We start from the raw sequence: 18,323 nt of genomic DNA, 5'->3' as shown, positions 1-18,323 counted from the left end.
TGGGACAGGAAGACAGAGATATAAACAGGAAATCAAGTCACGAATGTAAGAGGTAAGGGACAGTTTTTAAACCCCTCAGAGTATGTCTGAAAGCTTTGTCCTGAATCTGCATGAAACATTTAAGACGCTAAAAAAACACATTCCCTCTGTGAGACATAAGAGCAAGGCATAGACAAGATACACACACCTTGGGAGTATCAGCATTAGACAAATATCAAAATAGTGGATTTTATTCTCAATGTATTAAAGTTATAAACATGTCAGGCAGTGGTTTTACATGTCATCAGAGCGACTTCTGAATCAATCACACTTCTCTCAAAATCTCAGTACATTACATATAATTATATTACCATTTAACTCTCAACACCAACAACTCATGTAATCATCATCCGGTGGATTGAAAAAATAATGTAGAGTAACAATAGCCATTGGTTTTGCAACAAACCAACATTTATTAGCTTTTTTTCTGAATGTAATGGGAATTCACCAAGTGCCAGTTTAGACATGAAGCTGGTTTACTGACACCGGCATGACGTCACAGACGATGCATGAGGGTGATGAGCCTGCCTCCTCCTTGCACCAATCAGAGCAGCCTTTATCAAAAGGGCCTGGGTGATTTTTTTTGTTTTTGTTTGATATTTAAAAAAAAAAAAAAAGTATTTTTCTGTCCCCAATACATTAATCAAAATAAACAATAATCATTATTTTATAATCATAAGTTTACTTATAATATTGACTATTTGATCTAAACTGCTCAAATCCAGCTGGGGGTCTTCCCAGTGTGTCCATGTCGAGGGCCTCAGGAGAACTGTGCTCCCCTTTTCACAAAAGGCAAAAGAGGCCCCACCGCTGACAAGAGCATCTGAAGAAACAGCTGCTGTTCCACCAGAACTGATTTGACCTACAGAAGAGACAGAGCCTGAGGAGGTACAAGTGACTCTCTCTCTCCCTCTCTCTCTCGCTCACACACACACCTCCTCATCTCGTCTCCTATCAGGACACACTGGTTTTTAATAATGCCCTCAGGCATCGGCAATTCTCCGATATTTGCCTATTGGCACATACTCCTCGCCCCATCACCTCTACTCTTTTTCATACACGTTATACTTCATCACACCACTTATATTAGTCACCAATAGTCTCTACTGCTGTTCTCTTTGGTTTGAGAGGCGCTTCTCTGCTCTGAGGTCCATCGACAACATGTCCTTCGTCATAGATCTCTATCCTAACCCCCCCACCCCCCACCCCCCTCAGCTCCAGCTCGTGTCGTAGTGAGTCCAGCCTTCGGGGGGCGCTAGGTAGATCCTGCGGCCGCGGGACATGAAGCTGACCACGCCCCTGTAGCCCGCCCGCGGGACCCCCGACTTGAGGTCGTCCATGACGCCCAGGCTCCGCGCCAGCACCTTGAAGCTGTCCCGGCTGGAGTACTGCACGCGGAAGGGGCCTGCCCCCTTTAGGCTGCCCCCGTGCACTTCCTCCAGTTTCACCTGGGGGGCGCCGTACACCTCCTTTATAAAGTTCTCGTTGTATCGCTCCCTGACCAGGTAGGACAGGTCCCGTTTGGTGAAAGGCACAAATTCAGTGTTGAGCTTGATGTAGCGCAGGTACTGGTCAAAGAACTGGCCCAGGCTCACGCCCTTGCGGCCGAACGTGATGGTGCGCGAGATCTCGGGCCGCACGCACGAGCGATCCCGCCGCTGCTCCGGCTGACGCATCCAGTCGTCCCAGAAGGCCTTGGGCCACTTGGGCTCCAGCTCGTCCCACATCTCCTTGAGGAGCATCCAGCCCAGGCCCGGGAAGAAGTCTGTCCGGTAGAGCAGGTCCGCCCGGCCGGGGTCCACAGACCCATCCCGGCCGTTGTCATTCCAGGCGGAGATGCACCACAGGGTCGGGTCCGAGCGCAGGACAGGGTGGAGAGCACGGAAGTACTCAAAGAAGTCTGGTGCCACCTTGAGAGAAGGGGGGAGAAGAAGAAGAAGAAAAAAGTCTGTCAGAGGAGGACAAGGAGGGGAAATGGACAGAAGAATAGAGGGGGACCCTGTGAAGACTTGTACCCTGGAGAGCGCATCAAAGTGTTCAAAATCATTAACCAATCTGTGAGGGGTTGGAAAAGAGGTCACAACAGTTCACGACACACAGGCGAGAATTCTCAGGGGGTGTTTAACGACACAATTCCCTTGTGGCATTTCACACCGTACTGAGCACTGTTTGCTGGAAGCCTCACAAACAACGGCTGACAAACAGCTTCTTTCTAAGCCTCTGTGCTCAAGTGTTCTTCTACAAAATGAAGGTAGAAATCATAACATTGTGACTTGGACATAAGGACTATATGTCCTTGTATGAGTCGGTGGAACCTACGTGGTCTTCCTGGTCTTTCTGCAAATGAGGGAGTATGAAAACTGAGCAACAAAAACTTTCAGCGTCACTTTAACAGTTGACCTCCAGATATACTTAATTCTTTTCTGAGGGTCTCTCATTTTGTCAATGAGTTCAACAATATATTCCACTATTCCACTGACGGTGGTGCTCTTGTGGGTGCGTGCGTATTCAGGATCGGGAGTGGCCTTAAGGGTCTTTACTCCAGTGGAGTCTCCATTCTCGATCCTTCTGTGCCAGCGCGGCTAATCTGATGGTCTAAATGTGCTAATCTGGGCAGCATGCTGAGATTACAGCTGTCCACAGGATTAACTGCGGGGATTAAAAAAACTCATCCGCCACACCGTCCGTCACAACTCTCCCTCCTCGGGACCCTTTAGCGCACACACACACACACACACACACACACACACACACACTTAATCATGCACTCATGCATAAACATATGCACTCATACTCATGCAAATACTCACACACACACACTCCACACTGAGGTCAAGGGGAGGGCAGAAGTCAGAGAGGAGTGTAGTCTAACAGAGTGAAATGAGAGTGAGCTGTGAGCTAGCCCTCTGTCAACTTGGCACTGCCACACTAGATCTCAGCTGGGATGCTAGCATGGAAACTCTAAGACGAGAGGAGCTCTGCCCGCCAGACTTTTGACAAGCCAATCAGCAGGCTAAGCGGATTGATTGCCCCAATCCATTTGAAAAAGGCTTGTCTACAATGAAGCTTAGCACCTATGTATAAGTATAAGTATAAGTATATATACTCTTTTGATCCTGTGAGGGAAATTTGGTCATTGCATTTACCCCAATCCATGAATTAGTGAAACACACACAGCACACAGTGTACACACAGTGAGGTGAAGCACACACTAATCCCGGCGCAGTGAGCTGCCTGCATCAACAGCGGCGCTCGGGGAGCAGTGAGGAGTTAGGTGCCTTGCTCAAGGGCACTTCAGCCGTGCCTACTGGTCGGGGTTCGAACCGGCAACCCTCCGGTTACAGGTCTGAAGTGCTAACCAGTAGGCCACGGCTGCCAAATGGGGCTATGGGGGTTCTTAATAGAGGAGTCCAGGCCACAAAGAATGCAATGACACACAACTTGTATAAACACTCTCTGTAAGGCCACACCTCTGATATCTACCAAAGAACACTAATCACACACTTAAACACGAAGAGACAGAGAAGGTGCAAGTTCTCAATCTCAACACACACTTGACTCTAGGTCAAGAGTCACACTCGACTCTATCAAAACACACAGCGTTTGATTAAGACTAATTTCAGCTGAGTACAGTTCCATGTTTTCTGCTCAGTTCTCATAACTGCGTAATCATTTATTTATGCTATAAAAGCACAAAGACGATGATCTTAGTTCTACTTGCATGTACATCAAGTCTCATGCTAGTCACATGAGTCAGTGGAATGTGGCTCCTTTCCTGGCGTATATGTGAGGGTGGGATCTTGGTGCTTTGAAAGACGAGTTTAGAGAATAGTTGAAGGAGGAGAAAATCGAATTAACACACACACCATTCAAAAGAATTGTCCTTGTTTTAGAAATAAATGCAATTGCCAAGAACAAAGTTTGAAAGACACAATTACACATCAACTGTCACATCACTTCAGATGGGGTTTATATTACTGGATACTAACCTCAAACCTGTCCATGCTAGAGTGGTTGTTTAACTAATCGGGACACTAGTGAGTTGGCCAACTGAAAAACCTGCTCATTTTTACCGACTGTGCAGACAAAAAACATCAAATGTGTCAAAGAGAAGCTGCTACGTCTCACTCTCCTAGACTCCCAACTCAGAATGGTCCAGGCCCTCACCACTGAACCCTGGAGCCTCCGCAATGAGCTGCCAGAACTGAAGGAGCTCTCAAACTCTGGACTTTGAAGACGTGTGCGGAGAGCTGCAATGCTTGTGGGGGTAGGCGTAGGCCCGTGACAGGCCCCTCAGAGGTAGCCCCTCACTGGAGAGTCTTCAAACACTCGCACATCAACCTGAGCTTGAAAGCCTGTCTCCTCTGACACACACAAAGCTTTTATCCCTGGTATCCAGAGAACACTGTAGCACTCGTTCCACATACATGGAGGTTGCAGGCAGCATAATTCACCTCTGTTCTTTAATGGCCATTTAATGTGTGTGACCTTCAGAAAGTTGATTGAGGAAGCCAACCATTCTGTGTACTTAATTAGAGATCCTGTATCAACATGTGACATACAACAACTATTAAAATACAATCCATAAATGATCTCACCTCCAAATCGTCCTCCACAATGACCACGGTGGAATGGCCCAGCCTGCTGAAGACCTGGTTCAGGGCCCAGTGGTAATGGCGGGCAATCTTGTAGTAGCCCTGGAACTTCCTGTGTTCCGGCCGCACTGGAATGTCCGAGAGGTCGGGCTGACTGATGTGCATCACCTGACTACCATAGGAGCCAATGACACGAGCCGTTTCTGCGTGACCACAGTCCTGACTGACTATGATTGGGTAGAGCGCGGGGGAGGGGCGGTACTGGATGAGCTTGTCCAGACTCCTCCTGACGGTCACCCGGTCACAGGCGATGACAAGGATGGGGATAACCGGCTGGGGGTTGGACTCGCTGGGGCCCCCTTTGCTCTCCGCGGGAAGTTCGTTGTTCTCTTCCTCTGCGTTGGGTTTGTGTTTGGGCTGTGGGCTGGTGACTTGCTGATTTGGCTTGTGTGGTTGGGGGTTCTGGTGCTCCGCGCTGTTGGGTTTCTGGGGCACCTGGGGAGGCTGTGCTCTCTGGTTCTCGTCCTGCTTGAGCTGCTCAGGCCCTTTCTTCTCCTTCTGCTGTTCCCATAGCGATCGGTGACTCTGGATCTGCTTCAGGAGCTTCTTCTGGGTCTCCAACTCGGACTCCACCTCCTCGGCCAGTCGGATCACCTCTCCGGCCAGGTTGGACCCGCCCGCTTTGCCTTTTCCCATGCCCCACTCCTCCCTGCCCCCTGGTTCGGCGCCGCCTCCCTCACCCAGTCGACCAATGGGTGGACGACCCCACAGGAAGAGGAGGAGCAACGCATTCCAGGCGACGAATAGGAAAGCTCCACACAGGATGAGCGATCCTCTCTTGCGCAACATGGCCCAGTGACACCACATCAGGGAGTGCAGGGAGGAACAAACTGCATGAGAGCGGGAGAAAGAGGGGACAAAGAAAGAAAAAAAAGAAGAGATGTCAGACTAGCCAATCACAAACAACAGTACCAAGAACAAAAATCCAAACTTCTACCATCATACAGCCCTGTAGATCAATGGGAGCTCAAACCACAGAGAAATGTGGGCCAAAGTGAAGTTTCTAACAGAGGGAATAACTTAAGGACATTGAGTGAGACGAAGACAGACCAGACAAAGCAAGAGATAAAACAGAACAGACAAAATAGAGAGACAGGGAGGGGAGGTACCAGCCAGAGATAGTGGAAATAAATATTGTCCTGATAGAATAGGCTATCCTGTGCACCAGGAACTAGACAGGGCTGAAATAGTGGGACTAAACAGTAAGATTGATAGAAATGGTGAGAGGTAGGTTGGCTAGGCTAGGCTACATGGAGAGACAGTTAGGACTAGACTAAACAGTAAGATTGATAGAAATGGTGAGAGGTAGATTAGCTAGGCTAGGCTACATGGAGAGACAGTTAGGACTAGACTAAACAGTAAGATTGATAGAAATGGTGAGAGGTAGATTAGCTAGGCTAGGCTACATGGAGAGACAGTTAGGACTAGACTAAACAGTAAGATTGATAGAAATGGTGAGAGGTAGATTAGCTAGGCTAGGCTACATGGAGAGACAGTTAGGACTAGACTAAACAGTAAAGCCTTTCATTTCATCATGGTAGATTAAAAGGGCACATAATGAGAAGGTGCAGTGACCACAGTGGCAGTGGTGCATGTCAATGCAAAACATTCTCTCGATTCCCTGCGGGACCGAAGGTCCCATACACTGCAATAAGTTCACAAACAAAACTAACATAACATACTGTTGGCTAAGTAAACGCTGTAAATGGAACACATATATACACATTTAACGTCCAAGCCTTAAATCATGTGACAAACAACAAATTTTGGACAACCAATTTGGACAACTCCCAAAAAAAAAAAAAACTACAACAGACAACCTGCTCTGGCTCTGTGATGTAAAAACAAATATTTAACTTTAACTGCAGCCAAACTTAATCCAGTAGTTCTGTTCACTGGTTGTTGTTCAGTTACAACGTCAGTCTTTCTGATAACAGGAGTTATGGAGCGTAGATGCTTTAAATCGCTGACAGGCCAGAAACAATCTAGAACTCCTCCACAGGAAACATGGAACGAACAGACTTCCTGTTGGTCTTTCAACACTCATAAAAGGCTACAAAGTAGGCGCTTTTCCTTCTTGCCAAAAAACAGGACATGGCACATCAGTGTCAGCTAACTCAAGGGGAGCTGGCACACAGCAGCAGAGGCACAGGGCATTTTGTCTGATAACATTCAAACCTAAAACCAAACTCCTAATCATGACTGGCTTCACTGCCTAAATAAACAGAAACAGAAAGAAACACACCCAATAGAGACACACACACACACACACTATGGAGTCTAGAGAGCCTGAGCTTCACACTGGCATCCCTACAGCTGGGTAGAGAAAATGCAACCTCAGCACATTCTTTAGCAGAGAGACTACTTACACGATTCTGTCTGACTGAATCATGTTAAAAACAGCTCCTTTTGGCTAAAGCGGTGGAATAGCCAACCATACTCCATTAGGTCATCCACCACCTCTCACTGAGAAAAATTCACCTCTCCTGTCTGGCATTTGGGTGTCTCACTCTTTGGGTCTGTCCGACATTTATTCATTTGGCAAGTGATTGCCAAGACTTACAACAGAGCAACACAGAACAAAATAAAATAAAAACTCATCGAGAAACAACAAAAAGGGTTTTATTTTTAAAAACATTTTCCATAAGGCCGAGATTCTACTTTGAGTGGTTAGTGATTTGATATTCAGCACATTTCACTGTCCGTGTCTGTGTCCCCTACTTTTCTGGACAAGGAGAAAGCTTGCCTTTTATGAATTACGTAAACTCACTGTCACTTTAACAGAACAATTAGCATTCGTCTGTCTCCAGCGTGACAGTCCTGTCATCACAATAGCTGTAAACTTCAAACTAAACATCAATCCGTGTCTGTCAGAAAGTGAACCATCTGGATGTTCCCCTGACAACAAAATGACAAGAAAGACGGGCAGTGGTGTGTGTGTGTGTGTGTGTGTAGTAAGAAAACACTGACACCGTTATTGACAAGAGCATGAAACTGTCAACGATTCTGTACGCTGTCTTAAAAACATGTGCCCAGTAGACATGAAGAAGGCTGAGAGCAGGGGAAAGAACAAGAGGGAGAACAGGAGGACACACTGACCCACGGAGAAACAGGAGGAAAAGAGAAAAACAATAAGGGAAGAAGAAGCAGAGGGTAAACAGATGACAGGATGCTCAAATCCGCTGAAAGAGGCTTCAGCCAAGGTGTGGGGCACTTCAAGGTGATAATAATAACAACACTAATCTGCTGAATGCATCGGACACGCTAAAGCTGTACAATCCAGTTAGCAAGCCAAACTGATGCACTATTGCCCTTTATTAGCAGCTCGATCCAATAACCTACAAGGGCCCCTTCCTCATACACACCAGACGAGACTATTAACAGGGCAGTCTATGTTTACACTAGTAACAAATGCAAACGTCCATCAATGCTATTCATGGGTTTCATCAGGTACCTTTCCACAGGTGTATAAAATCAAGCACCTTAATTATCAATGCAGACTGCATGGTGCTTGATTAATACACCTGTGGAAAGGAACCTGATGAAACCCATGAATACACTTGTTGAGTAACAGCTAAGAAGGGATGTTGACCATGTTCCAAGTGTGTGGCTATCAGCACACGGCTATAATTACCTTGAAGAAAACATCCTCATAAAACAGTCTCTCACACATAACCGACATCAGGCTACATCAAAAACACATGCTCGGAGAAATGAGACACGCTCGCTCATCTACTTAAAACTTGCTCGAAAACACTGACCAATAACTTAATAATACAATAATTTAAATAGCGTTGGTCATCATACACGAACACACACACGCACACAATGGTTTGGGGAAAGCAAAGTCAGTTACAAGTTCAGATAAGGCCAAGTTCAAAGTCACATCAAATCGTCTTTATTTGTTTATCTAAAGTCTAAACAACCCGCCACATGAGTATCAGCTTTTTTTTTTTACCTGATCCAAACCATATATAATAGGTTAAAATGTGATCGCAATCGGGCGTCTGGGATATTCAAAAAAGGTAGGACGGAATGTGGGCTCAACACCAGACATCACACAATAACCAAACACACAACAGGATCACTGATCCATACTACCTGAACTGGACAACGCCTGCTCCTTCATGTTTCCCCCCTTTCGCCCAAACACCGCTGGTCAGCATTAAATGAACAGAGGAGTAGGAGAGGAGGAAAGAGTGTTGCTGTGGTCAACTACAGGGCAGGAAAACCTAAAAGTGTCCTTCCCTCCTCCGTCTCTCCCTCTCTGAAACGTGTATCTGTGTGGTAGGTCATTCCAGCAGTAACAAAGGATCAAAGTGCAGTACATTTCACAGCAAACTTCTGAAGCTCTGCAGTTTGCACAACTTCGTGAGTACATGAGGTGATACTGTAGCACGCTACAACTCAACAAAAACAACTTACCAGCCACCAGCAAAATATGTGCTCAGCTGGCTGAATTACTTACAGCACAAAACACTAAGTTTCCGTGTTTTCCTATACCTCTAGAAGTAGTACCCAGGCAGCGGGCAGTTTGTGATCTACCTTACGCTAGCTAACAAGCAGGCTGCAGCTAAGTGACTGACGTGGCGTTGTGTGAGGGGACGTTGGGAGCGAAGCAGTCGAAGGCGATAAAGAATGACATAAATGTCACCGAGATCAAGTCGAGCGAGACTGAGAACATAGAGAAAGCCGTGGGGGGTATTGTAGGGGCTTCCCAACAGACTCTCTGTTTTAGCTAACTGACTGGCTAACGGAGCTAACAGTTAACGTTAACACTTCTGGATCATCTGCCCAACTCATGCAAACACAAGAGGTGCATTCTTGTCAAGTTAACGTTACAGTCACATTTGTGTGTGCATAACGTTAGGGGTTTAGTGCCTCACGGTACATCGGAAAATGAAATATTAAACTTTTTGTGGAAGCAGTAAGAAGTTATCAGGTAAGCCAAAGCTAATAAACACACCAACTCACTGGCTTGGCTGCAGTTGCGGTGTTCACGCTAACCTAACATTTGTCATGCTTTGAACCCTGAATGCACATACACGTTGCTAACAACGGCAAAAAAGCAACGGTATTTCTCACCTCTTTTCATGGCTAGAAGGCAGCGGGAAGGCTAAGCAGTGGCAGGCTGCCTCGGTCCGTCCGTCTTCACTCTCACCTTTACTTTCGCTTCATCAGAGCCTCTTCGCCGGTGTCTGCAGCCCTGGATCACCGCCCCGCTCTTCCATTCCTCTACTCGGTTCACTCTATCTGGGATCCGCCATTTAGATAGGTGCTATGTGGCTAGCTAGCTACCTTAGCTAGCTTTTGCTGACCTATAGGTGTCGACATGTGGCGGGAGAAACGCACGGCATAAGTGTCTGTTCTCGCTGGTAAAAACTCCCGGAGATTTTCTGCGTGACAATGTCAGGGTTTGACTGCTTGTCGACGGCAATTTTCATCTGACACAGTCGAACACAGACACACTCCAAAGTGATCCACTTCCGGATTGACTCATTAAGCAGGCACCGCCCCTTGATGCCCGCCTCTTCTTTTCCCTAGCAACAGAGTATCCCTTGGCAACGGTTGTGAGGCGGTGGCGCATGTGCTACCACAGGACACAGGTATAATGTAATGTTGCTTTAGGTTTCACACATACACCAGTTGACACCGACTGATAATACAGCTCCATTTATTCCTGCCAATGTTTCCAAGTAGCATCTTCAAATTAAACAAACCTGCACTCCATGAACCCCCCTGGTAAATCATAACCTAACATAACCTGGGATCTAATACTGATACAGATAGGCTACACAGAGATCAGATGTTTTTTATTTGACAAAATATATTTACAAAAGCAGCTCCACACCAACATTCTGTATTTTACATCCACGTCCCTTGTGGCCCTGCAACACCCATCAAATAGTCCATTACTGGCTTTTCTTCATCTGTTCCAATGCTTGAAGTTGCTCCTCAATATTCTTTAGCTCCTGCTTCAAGGCTAAGATCTAAATATTTGCATTCCAACACAGAAAAAAGGAGAAACTGATCACATGAACACTTTTTTTAAAATACAATGCACCCAATTAGAGGCACATTATAAAACAAATGTGGAAAATGTGTTTATTGAGAAAATGTCCGGCCATCTTTCAAACAAACACAAACTTGCATGCAGTTTTTCTTTTGTATTCACACACTCTCACACACACACAGATCCATCTATCTAGTGCCTCACCCTCTGCTCTGTGTCCAGCCTCACACGTTCAGGAACTTTCTCCATAAAGCCTGGAGTTACGACGCGACCAAGCAACTGCTCCAGCTTGGGCTGTACACGGCTTCTACGTTCCAACAGAGATGCCACCTGTCTGTCAACTGCAACATGATGCTTAGAGAAAGAGGTCAGATGAGAAAGAGCGCTGAGGATATTTACAGAAAGAGAGAAGGGACATATATAGAAACAGATGAAGTGATATATGGATCATGAGAACAGGACAGAGGGGATGTTCAAAGGTTACCTGTACATCCAAATGTAATTGGCAGGTGTGGTTAACCACACCCACAGCACAGCCTTCAGGAGGGGGTGGAGTGGATATGGGTAGGGCAGTGGCGCCCTCCTCAGGTGGGCAATGAAAGTGCAGGCCAGAGACGCGGCCCAGTCTCTCAACAGCAGCAGAGAACGACTGCAAGGTCTGAGCTTGAACCGGAGTACATACTACCCATACTGAAATACACACACACACGCACACACACATACACACACACACAATTATGTAAGACTGCAAATGTGTAGGAACAAGTGCAACCACGTGAGAAATTGTCTTGCAACACTAGGGGTTAACACACCCAAGTTAACACAACAACAAATGTGGTCAGCCCTTAGCAAGTAGTAAGACCATGTGACTTACACTGAGGCCTCTCTTTAGTCATGTGACACTGGGCTCTCAGTGACCTTGCCACACGGATGACTTCCTGTGCTAATTCGAAGTCTGCTTCCTCTTGAGGGAAGTCCCAGTTGACCTGATGGGAAGGAGATGCAAAAAAAAGTAGTGAGTGTGTGTAAGTGTGTGTGGCAAGACCAGTGAACCATTAACAAGAGCAGTCAGGAAAGAAGACATTTAGTATCTGGGTGTTGATCCAGAAGATCATGTACGAGGACCAAGATATATTTTGGGATGAGAAAAGTTTTCAAAATAGTGCGTGTGTGTGTATTAAGTATATTTTCTCTGACCAGCTGAGAAGACTGTGGGTAGGGCTGCACACACAGACTGGTGGCATGGTGGTCGGCCAGGGGACTGTATGGCTGAAGCCTCTGCCAGAGCTCCTCTGTGATGAAAGGCATGATGGGATTGAGGAGGGTAAGAGAGACGCAGATGCAGTGATAGAGGAGTGAGCGTGCTGCACACCTCTCCACCTCTGTCACATTCCCAGCATGCACTCTGCTCTCGTCACCCTCTGTGGCTGTGGCTGGCGAGCTCAACACTGGCTTAATGCACTCCTGTAGAGAGTGGATGAGAGAGATAAGAACAGTGAGAGAGAGAGAGAGTGGAAGAGAGATATAGGAACATTGAGAGAGAGAGAGTGGAAAAGAGAGTTGGGAACAGAGAGAGAGAGTCAGCATTACAAAGGGAATAATAATATGAAAGTTGTAACAAGAAAGTAGTGCGGAAGAGAGTCTCACCAGATAGACATCACAGAGGCTGTGCAGCCAGAACGAGTGCAGGGCTGCGGTGACAGCGTGCAGTTCATAACCATGGAAACCCTCTTCACACTGCCGCACTGTGCTAAGCAGACGTGAGCAGATCCAACGATCCATACTAGAGATAGGAGATAGCTACAGAGGTTGGGGGGGGGGGGGGGGGCACACAAAAGAACGGGGAGATGGAATGAGACAAGTGATACAGCCACACAAACAGCACTTTCTCCTCTTGATCATTTTGATACTCACTGTCATCTTTGGCTCTTGACTTGTGAGACTAGTAATATGTTCAATTTATGCTTATTGTCATTTTTTGTGCATACCTGGTCCAGAGGTTTGACTGGCTCGTTGCTGTCTTGCAGGACTCCCAGAGTGAAGCGTACTGTTTGCCACATCTTATTGCAGAAATGCCTACAGCTGAGCACCTGGGACATGGACATGCTAATGTCCTCACCTAGTAGCACACAAAAACAGATGTGTTCATACACCAATGTGTGCAGATGGGGAGATAGGGACACACACACACACACACACACACTGTCTCTGCTGAATTACTGAAGCTAAGCAGGTGTGGGTGCTTGGATGGGAGACTTCTTGGGAAAGCTAAGTTGCTATTGTAAGTTGTGTTGGGGCATGGCTTGTAGATGGCAATATTTTCCCTCTGGCCAAAAAAATCAAATCCCAATGCTCATCGGCCTTGTCAAGTTGTCAATGGCCAATAGTAGGCTACTGTAAACGCATCTAGAGCAAAGTGCCCAGTGCCGCCACTACCACCATGCGCATCTCGCACTGTGCGTACGGCACCAAGGGACAGAGGGAGCACCACAATTTAGCCAGAGAAGCTTTACTGCAAACTGCCTTTCAGTCTTCTTAGAACGATTGCAATGTCAAAATGCAGCAACAGCATCTTACATAAGGATGATACTTTTTGGGTCCTCTCCCAGTCTCCATTATGCAGCAGTTCTAACTTGAACATTATGCATCATTTTTTTGGGGGAACGTGAACGAGAGGAAGAGAGGGTAGCAGGTTCCAGGTGGCTTGTCATTGTTGATAATTGATTCCACCTTTTTAATATAAAAAACTTTTCAAAGGAAATCATGAGGACAACAAAAAAAACACTAGAGGAGATTGCGGAGTTATCCGGTTCCCATTACTGACCATTTCTAAAATGTGAGAGGGCACTTTGTGACATAGGCTGCACGCACTGTGATTTGGACTGTGATAGAATATGAAGAGTGGTGGTCTTTGCCTTTGTGTAATGGAGTCTTAAAGTCTTCAATAATCCGTTTCCTTAAGCATTTACATGAAGCACATGATATGCCAATTGAAACACATTACACTCAGATAGGTGGCTACCAGGTTCATAATTCACTTTTAATTGTAACCACAAAATATCTAGCTAGCATCATGTCATTACATACTTCTATTTCCAAAGGAATGAAGGTTGTTTACCAACTTAATAGTATACTTATCATTGTTAATATTGTGCTATAAATGTGGCACAAACAATGTAAGAGTTTGTGGATTAGCCATAGGCTATATTTTAATGGAGCTGGCAAAATAATCTGAATAGGCCTACCGTGTAGCCTAGACAATGCTCTTAAAGTGACAGTGCACCATTTTTAAATGAGTTAAACAGCATCAAATCGGTAGCATTTCTTAAGAATTGTATATTTTTTCAAAATTACTTTGTCATTATTACCATTTGAATAATATATATATATATATTTATTTATTTTATTGAATGGGGGGGGGGGGGTTCATTTGGGGTTGAGGAATTTGGCAACCCTACAAGTGGGCGTAGCAGCCACAATTGGAGGACTGAGGTGAGCAGTGGAAATCCAGAAACTCACCTTGGGTTCTGTAGGAGCAGAGAGTGAAACGCAGGGCATCAGTGCCACACTCAGGTATCCCCTGCGGGAAGTCTTTCCTCTGAAACACACACAGACACAGAGATCAGAGAGGTGATGAGACACTTCACACATCAGACACGTCATTGACACGGCACTCGGACAGACCTGCGCTTCCATGGCAACAGCACTCTCTCTGGGGTCCAGGTTGCCCTCCTTCACCTTCTCCTGCAGCCGCTGGGAGAGAAGGATGGAGGACAAAAAGAACGGAGTGAAAAGTTTGAGTGAAAAACAGTAAAAGATGAACGGAGAGAGGAGTAGGAGTAGATGAGGGAAAGAGAGTGGAGTGAAGGAGGAGACAGAGAGAGAGAGAGAGTGAATTATGGCTCTTGTTATATCTGGTCAAACAACTAATTAAGTTCTGTTTGGGCAAGAGGCAATCCATGTCCGTGGCACAAGCACACTCAAATTCTTCACCGCAATTGATTACCCCATGTTTGATGTACTTTAATTGCTGAATTGTACAATGAAACATTCCATTCATAGTGTGAGAGCAGAAGGGCTGACAGCAATTTTATAATCAGCAAATGGAGTACAAATTAACATAAAGACAGGTGAGTGTACAAATTAATGAGCACAAAATAGCCTCTGACTCAACGTGGCTGCCAGTATTTGTATTTGAGAATGAAAAAACAAAATCCATTGTCTTCAAACTGAGGAAGTCAGTGGTAGGACTGTTAAAAGTAATACAACATTAATCACTGTCATGGGAGTATCTTATACTAACCCATAGGGTATCATATTACTTTAAAAAAACAACCAAGCCTGACTTTGTGTGTGTGTGTCTGTGTGCGCTACACACCTCCAGTGAAACTCCATGTATGACATCAAGCGGGTCGACAACATTACCCAAGGATTTGCTCATCTTCCTGCCATACTTATCTCTCACCAGCGAGTGCAGTAACACCTGAGGGGAGAGCCAAGAAAGTATAAGTATATGGCAGCCGTGGCCTACTGGTTAGCACTTCGGACCTGTAACCGGAGGGTTGCCGGTTCGAACCCTGACCAGTAGGCACGGCTGAAGTGCCCTTGAGCAAGGCACCTAACCCCTCACTGCTCCCCGAGCGCCGCTGTTGATGCAGGCAGCTCACTGCGCCGGGATTAGTGTGTGCTACACTGTGTGTACACTGTGTGCTGTGTGTGTTTCACTAATTCACAGATTGGGATAAATGCAGAGACCAAATTTCCCTCACGGGATCAAAAGAGTATATATACTATACTATAAGTATATATACTCTTTGATCCCATGAGGGAAATTTGGTCTCTGCATTTATTTCAAGAAGGTAGTAAGAGAGAGAAAGAAAGGGAAATATAGATGGACAGACAGACACACACACACACACACATACTTGTTTAAAAGGCAGCTGGCCAGTCAGTTCTGTGCCCAGCATCACCATCCTTGCCACCCAGAAGAAGATGAGGTCACTTCCTGTCTCCAGCATAGAGTTGGGGTAAAACTGCTCCAAGTCTGAGGTCTGACAGAGTGACAGTCAAGGTAAGAATATATATATATACACACACAAGTTTTCATTAAGCTTATTTATAAACACAGGAACTTTGTTGTTCAAGAATCGTTTCAGGAACTTAGGAACTGCACTTGTTTCTTTGCCAGAGGAACAACAACCAAAAGTGACTACTTCAGATTGATGCACAGTCCAATAATGACTGCATATCTAATTAATGACACTGTTATGTAAAACTTTAGGATAAGGATTCGAACATTAGAACATGGCATGACACAGGTGGCAGACTGTGGTAGCTGTTAAGTACCTGCTGAGGCCAGCCCAGCATGGCGAAGGGGAAGAGAGCAGAGGAGAACCAGGTGTCCAGAACATCAGCATCTGAGGGACACATGAAGGAACATCTCAGCACAGAAACGTTCTCAACATACATCGGCTAGGCCATCAGGGGACTTTGTTTTAGTAACCCACTTTAGTCCTTAACTTAACACGAGAGGATTCTATCAATTCTGAGTACTTCTATGAGAGCACTGTTTAGGAATGTTCGTGGAGAGAGTTTTGGTAGTTCACCCCGTGTGAGGCAGATTCCATCCTGTGCCACTCCAAACTTGGCCGCAGCACGCTCACGAGCCTCAGCTTCACTCCTTCCCCACACCCACAACTCCTCCTGTAAACACACAGCAGGAAAACACACACTGAGCAAACTCACATTTCACTTCACATTTCATCAACATCATTACATCCCTAAACATAATCCGAACCCAATACTTCACAACATTATAACACTATACAGTTAAACAACACAAAATTAATTAATGTGATGTGAAATGGTGACACCTAAAGTAGAATTTTATCTGATATAGACAGTTACACAAAACATACTTTAGATTCTTGCTGTGAAAGCATGATTGTTTTACTGTTCTTATTCTGGGGGGTATTCCAAGTACGTGGTTTAGTAACAAACCTGGGTAAGTTAAAGGAAAATTCCGGTTTTTAGCACTTTAAGGCCCTTTTCTGGTTTGTTTTGGATGAACTAGAGTGGTGGACACCGAAATTTTGACGATTGGTCCTGTCTCGACTTTTCTGACTCGTTTTGAATCGCCTTTTCACTTCTCAGGGTGGCTGGCAATGGGCATACTGTAGTAGGCTACTCAAACATGCCCTAAAACAACCCTTAACGTTCGTTTTCAAAACTGTGCAACTCACCGAGTGGTTAGTGGAGTTCGTTGACTATTAAAAGCAAATATATCGGCGCAATGTATGATTCGTATTTGAACCTGAAGCATAGACGGTGGCGCAGTAATATCAACGTGCAATGACAGAAATCAATGGGATTTTACAAAATGCCAAATAAAAGACGACAGAAACTGTATTTCGCTACACTACTTGTTTTGGAACATCAACGAACACCACTAACCACTAGGTGAGTTGCACAGTTTTAAAAAGGAACGTTAAGGGTTGTTTTAGGACATGTTTGAGTAGCCTACTACAGTATGCCCATTGCCAGCCACCCTGAGAAGTGAAAAGGCGATTCAAAACGAGTCAGAAAAGTCGAGACAGGACCAATCGTCAAAATTTCGGTGTCCACCACTCTAGTTCATCCAAAACAAACCAGAAAAGGGCCTTAAAGTGCTAAAAACCGGAATTTTCTTTTAACTCAGAGTAAGGGGTAAGCCTCCTAATAGAAGAGCTGTATGGCTTCATTCTCCTCACAAAACAATGCCATAGGGCTCTTGTTGTAGAAGGTTTCCCAATTACTCTGATTTAACTTAACCAGGTTTGTCACTAAACCACATACTTGGAATACCCCCCCTGGATGCTGAGATTGTAAACATGAGCTCAGCCCACCTCTTGGGTAGTGGCGTGTGGCATAGACACTCGATAGGCTGGAATCTGATGTCCCCACCAAAGCTGTCTGGAGATGCACCAGTCACTGCAGGCAGGTGGAGGAGATGGCAAGACAATTAAACACACGGCACCAACTTTTCACCTTCACTTTTCCTTTACATGTCTCACTTACACCCCAGTCAATAGACCTCCCTGATACATTCACTTATAACAGTGTGCTCCTACAGTCTCATAAGCAGCTACAGTCTCATAAAGTATGAGTATAAGTATATATACTCTTTTGATCCCGTGAGGGAAATTTGGTCTCTGCATTTATCCCAATCCGTGAATTAGTGAAACACACTCAGCACACAGTGAACGCACAGTGAGGTGAAGCACACACTAATCCCGGCGCAGTGAGCTGCCTGCAACAACAGCGGCGCTCGGGGAGCAGTGAGGGGTTAGGTGCCTTGCTCAAGGGCACTTCAGCCGTGCCTACTGGTCGGGGTTCGGACCGGCAACCCTCCGGTTACAAGTCCGAAGCGCTAACCAGTAGGCCACGGCTGCCCCTAAAATCCTACGAGACGGTATTCCAACCTGATTTCGCCTGATTTGAACAGCATACACATACACCATTCCCAACAACACTGAAGAGTTCATACTAGTTAGCCATGAGGCGGAGTTAAAGGTGTCATACGCAAACACAAATCAATAAGGGAGACCAGAAAGAGAGCTTAAGATAACACCAGCACC

The 18,323-nt window shown here is 45.6% G+C and overlaps 2 protein-coding genes across 2 annotated transcripts in view; both read right to left on the bottom strand.

Annotated features, from left to right (window-relative positions):
* Positions 1–214: 214 nt before the first annotated feature.
* Positions 215–10,168, bottom strand: mgat1b (alpha-1,3-mannosyl-glycoprotein 2-beta-N-acetylglucosaminyltransferase b). The gene is made up of 3 exons (XM_076301533.1): positions 9,780–10,168; positions 4,638–5,524; positions 215–1,949 (listed from the first exon to the last, which is right to left on the bottom strand). The coding sequence occupies exons 1-3, from the start codon at positions 9,787–9,789 to the stop codon at positions 1,251–1,253; spliced, it is 1,596 nt and encodes a 531-aa protein (XP_076157648.1). The 5' UTR covers positions 9,790–10,168; the 3' UTR covers positions 215–1,250.
* Positions 10,169–10,490: 322 nt separating this feature from the next.
* The window catches only part of vars2 (valyl-tRNA synthetase 2, mitochondrial), a 14,433-nt gene continuing 6,600 nt past the window's right edge, over positions 10,491–18,323 (bottom strand). Inside the window, exons 17-30 of the mRNA XM_076301532.1 lie at positions 17,592–17,676; positions 16,314–16,410; positions 16,054–16,124; positions 15,633–15,758; positions 15,086–15,190; positions 14,392–14,460; positions 14,227–14,305; positions 12,696–12,826; positions 12,355–12,507; positions 11,905–12,171; positions 11,582–11,693; positions 11,192–11,397; positions 10,912–11,061; positions 10,491–10,684 (exon numbers count right to left, since the gene is read on the bottom strand). Of these exons, the coding sequence (XP_076157647.1) occupies positions 10,607–10,684; positions 10,912–11,061; positions 11,192–11,397; positions 11,582–11,693; positions 11,905–12,171; positions 12,355–12,507; positions 12,696–12,826; positions 14,227–14,305; positions 14,392–14,460; positions 15,086–15,190; positions 15,633–15,758; positions 16,054–16,124; positions 16,314–16,410; positions 17,592–17,676 (1,729 nt within the window). The 3' untranslated portion in view covers positions 10,491–10,606. The remainder of the gene's footprint in view (positions 10,685–10,911; positions 11,062–11,191; positions 11,398–11,581; positions 11,694–11,904; positions 12,172–12,354; positions 12,508–12,695; positions 12,827–14,226; positions 14,306–14,391; positions 14,461–15,085; positions 15,191–15,632; positions 15,759–16,053; positions 16,125–16,313; positions 16,411–17,591; positions 17,677–18,323) is intronic.

This window comes from Alosa pseudoharengus, unplaced genomic scaffold, assembly GCF_046254945.1.
Source record: "Alosa pseudoharengus isolate Yale_2024_CS ecotype anadromous, Long Island Sound unplaced genomic scaffold, YU_APseudo_1.1 YU_APseudo_1.1_scf_23, whole genome shotgun sequence".
NCBI lineage: Eukaryota > Metazoa > Chordata > Actinopteri > Clupeiformes > Clupeidae > Alosa > Alosa pseudoharengus.
This window is presented reverse-complemented; position numbering and strand designations above follow the sequence as displayed.

Coding starts and splice junctions, on each gene's coding strand:
- mgat1b (XM_076301533.1), bottom strand. Junction 1,950..4,637: donor TTGTGGAGGACGATTTGGAG/GTGAGATCATTT, acceptor CCTTCTCTCAAG/GTGGCACCAGACTTCTTTGA.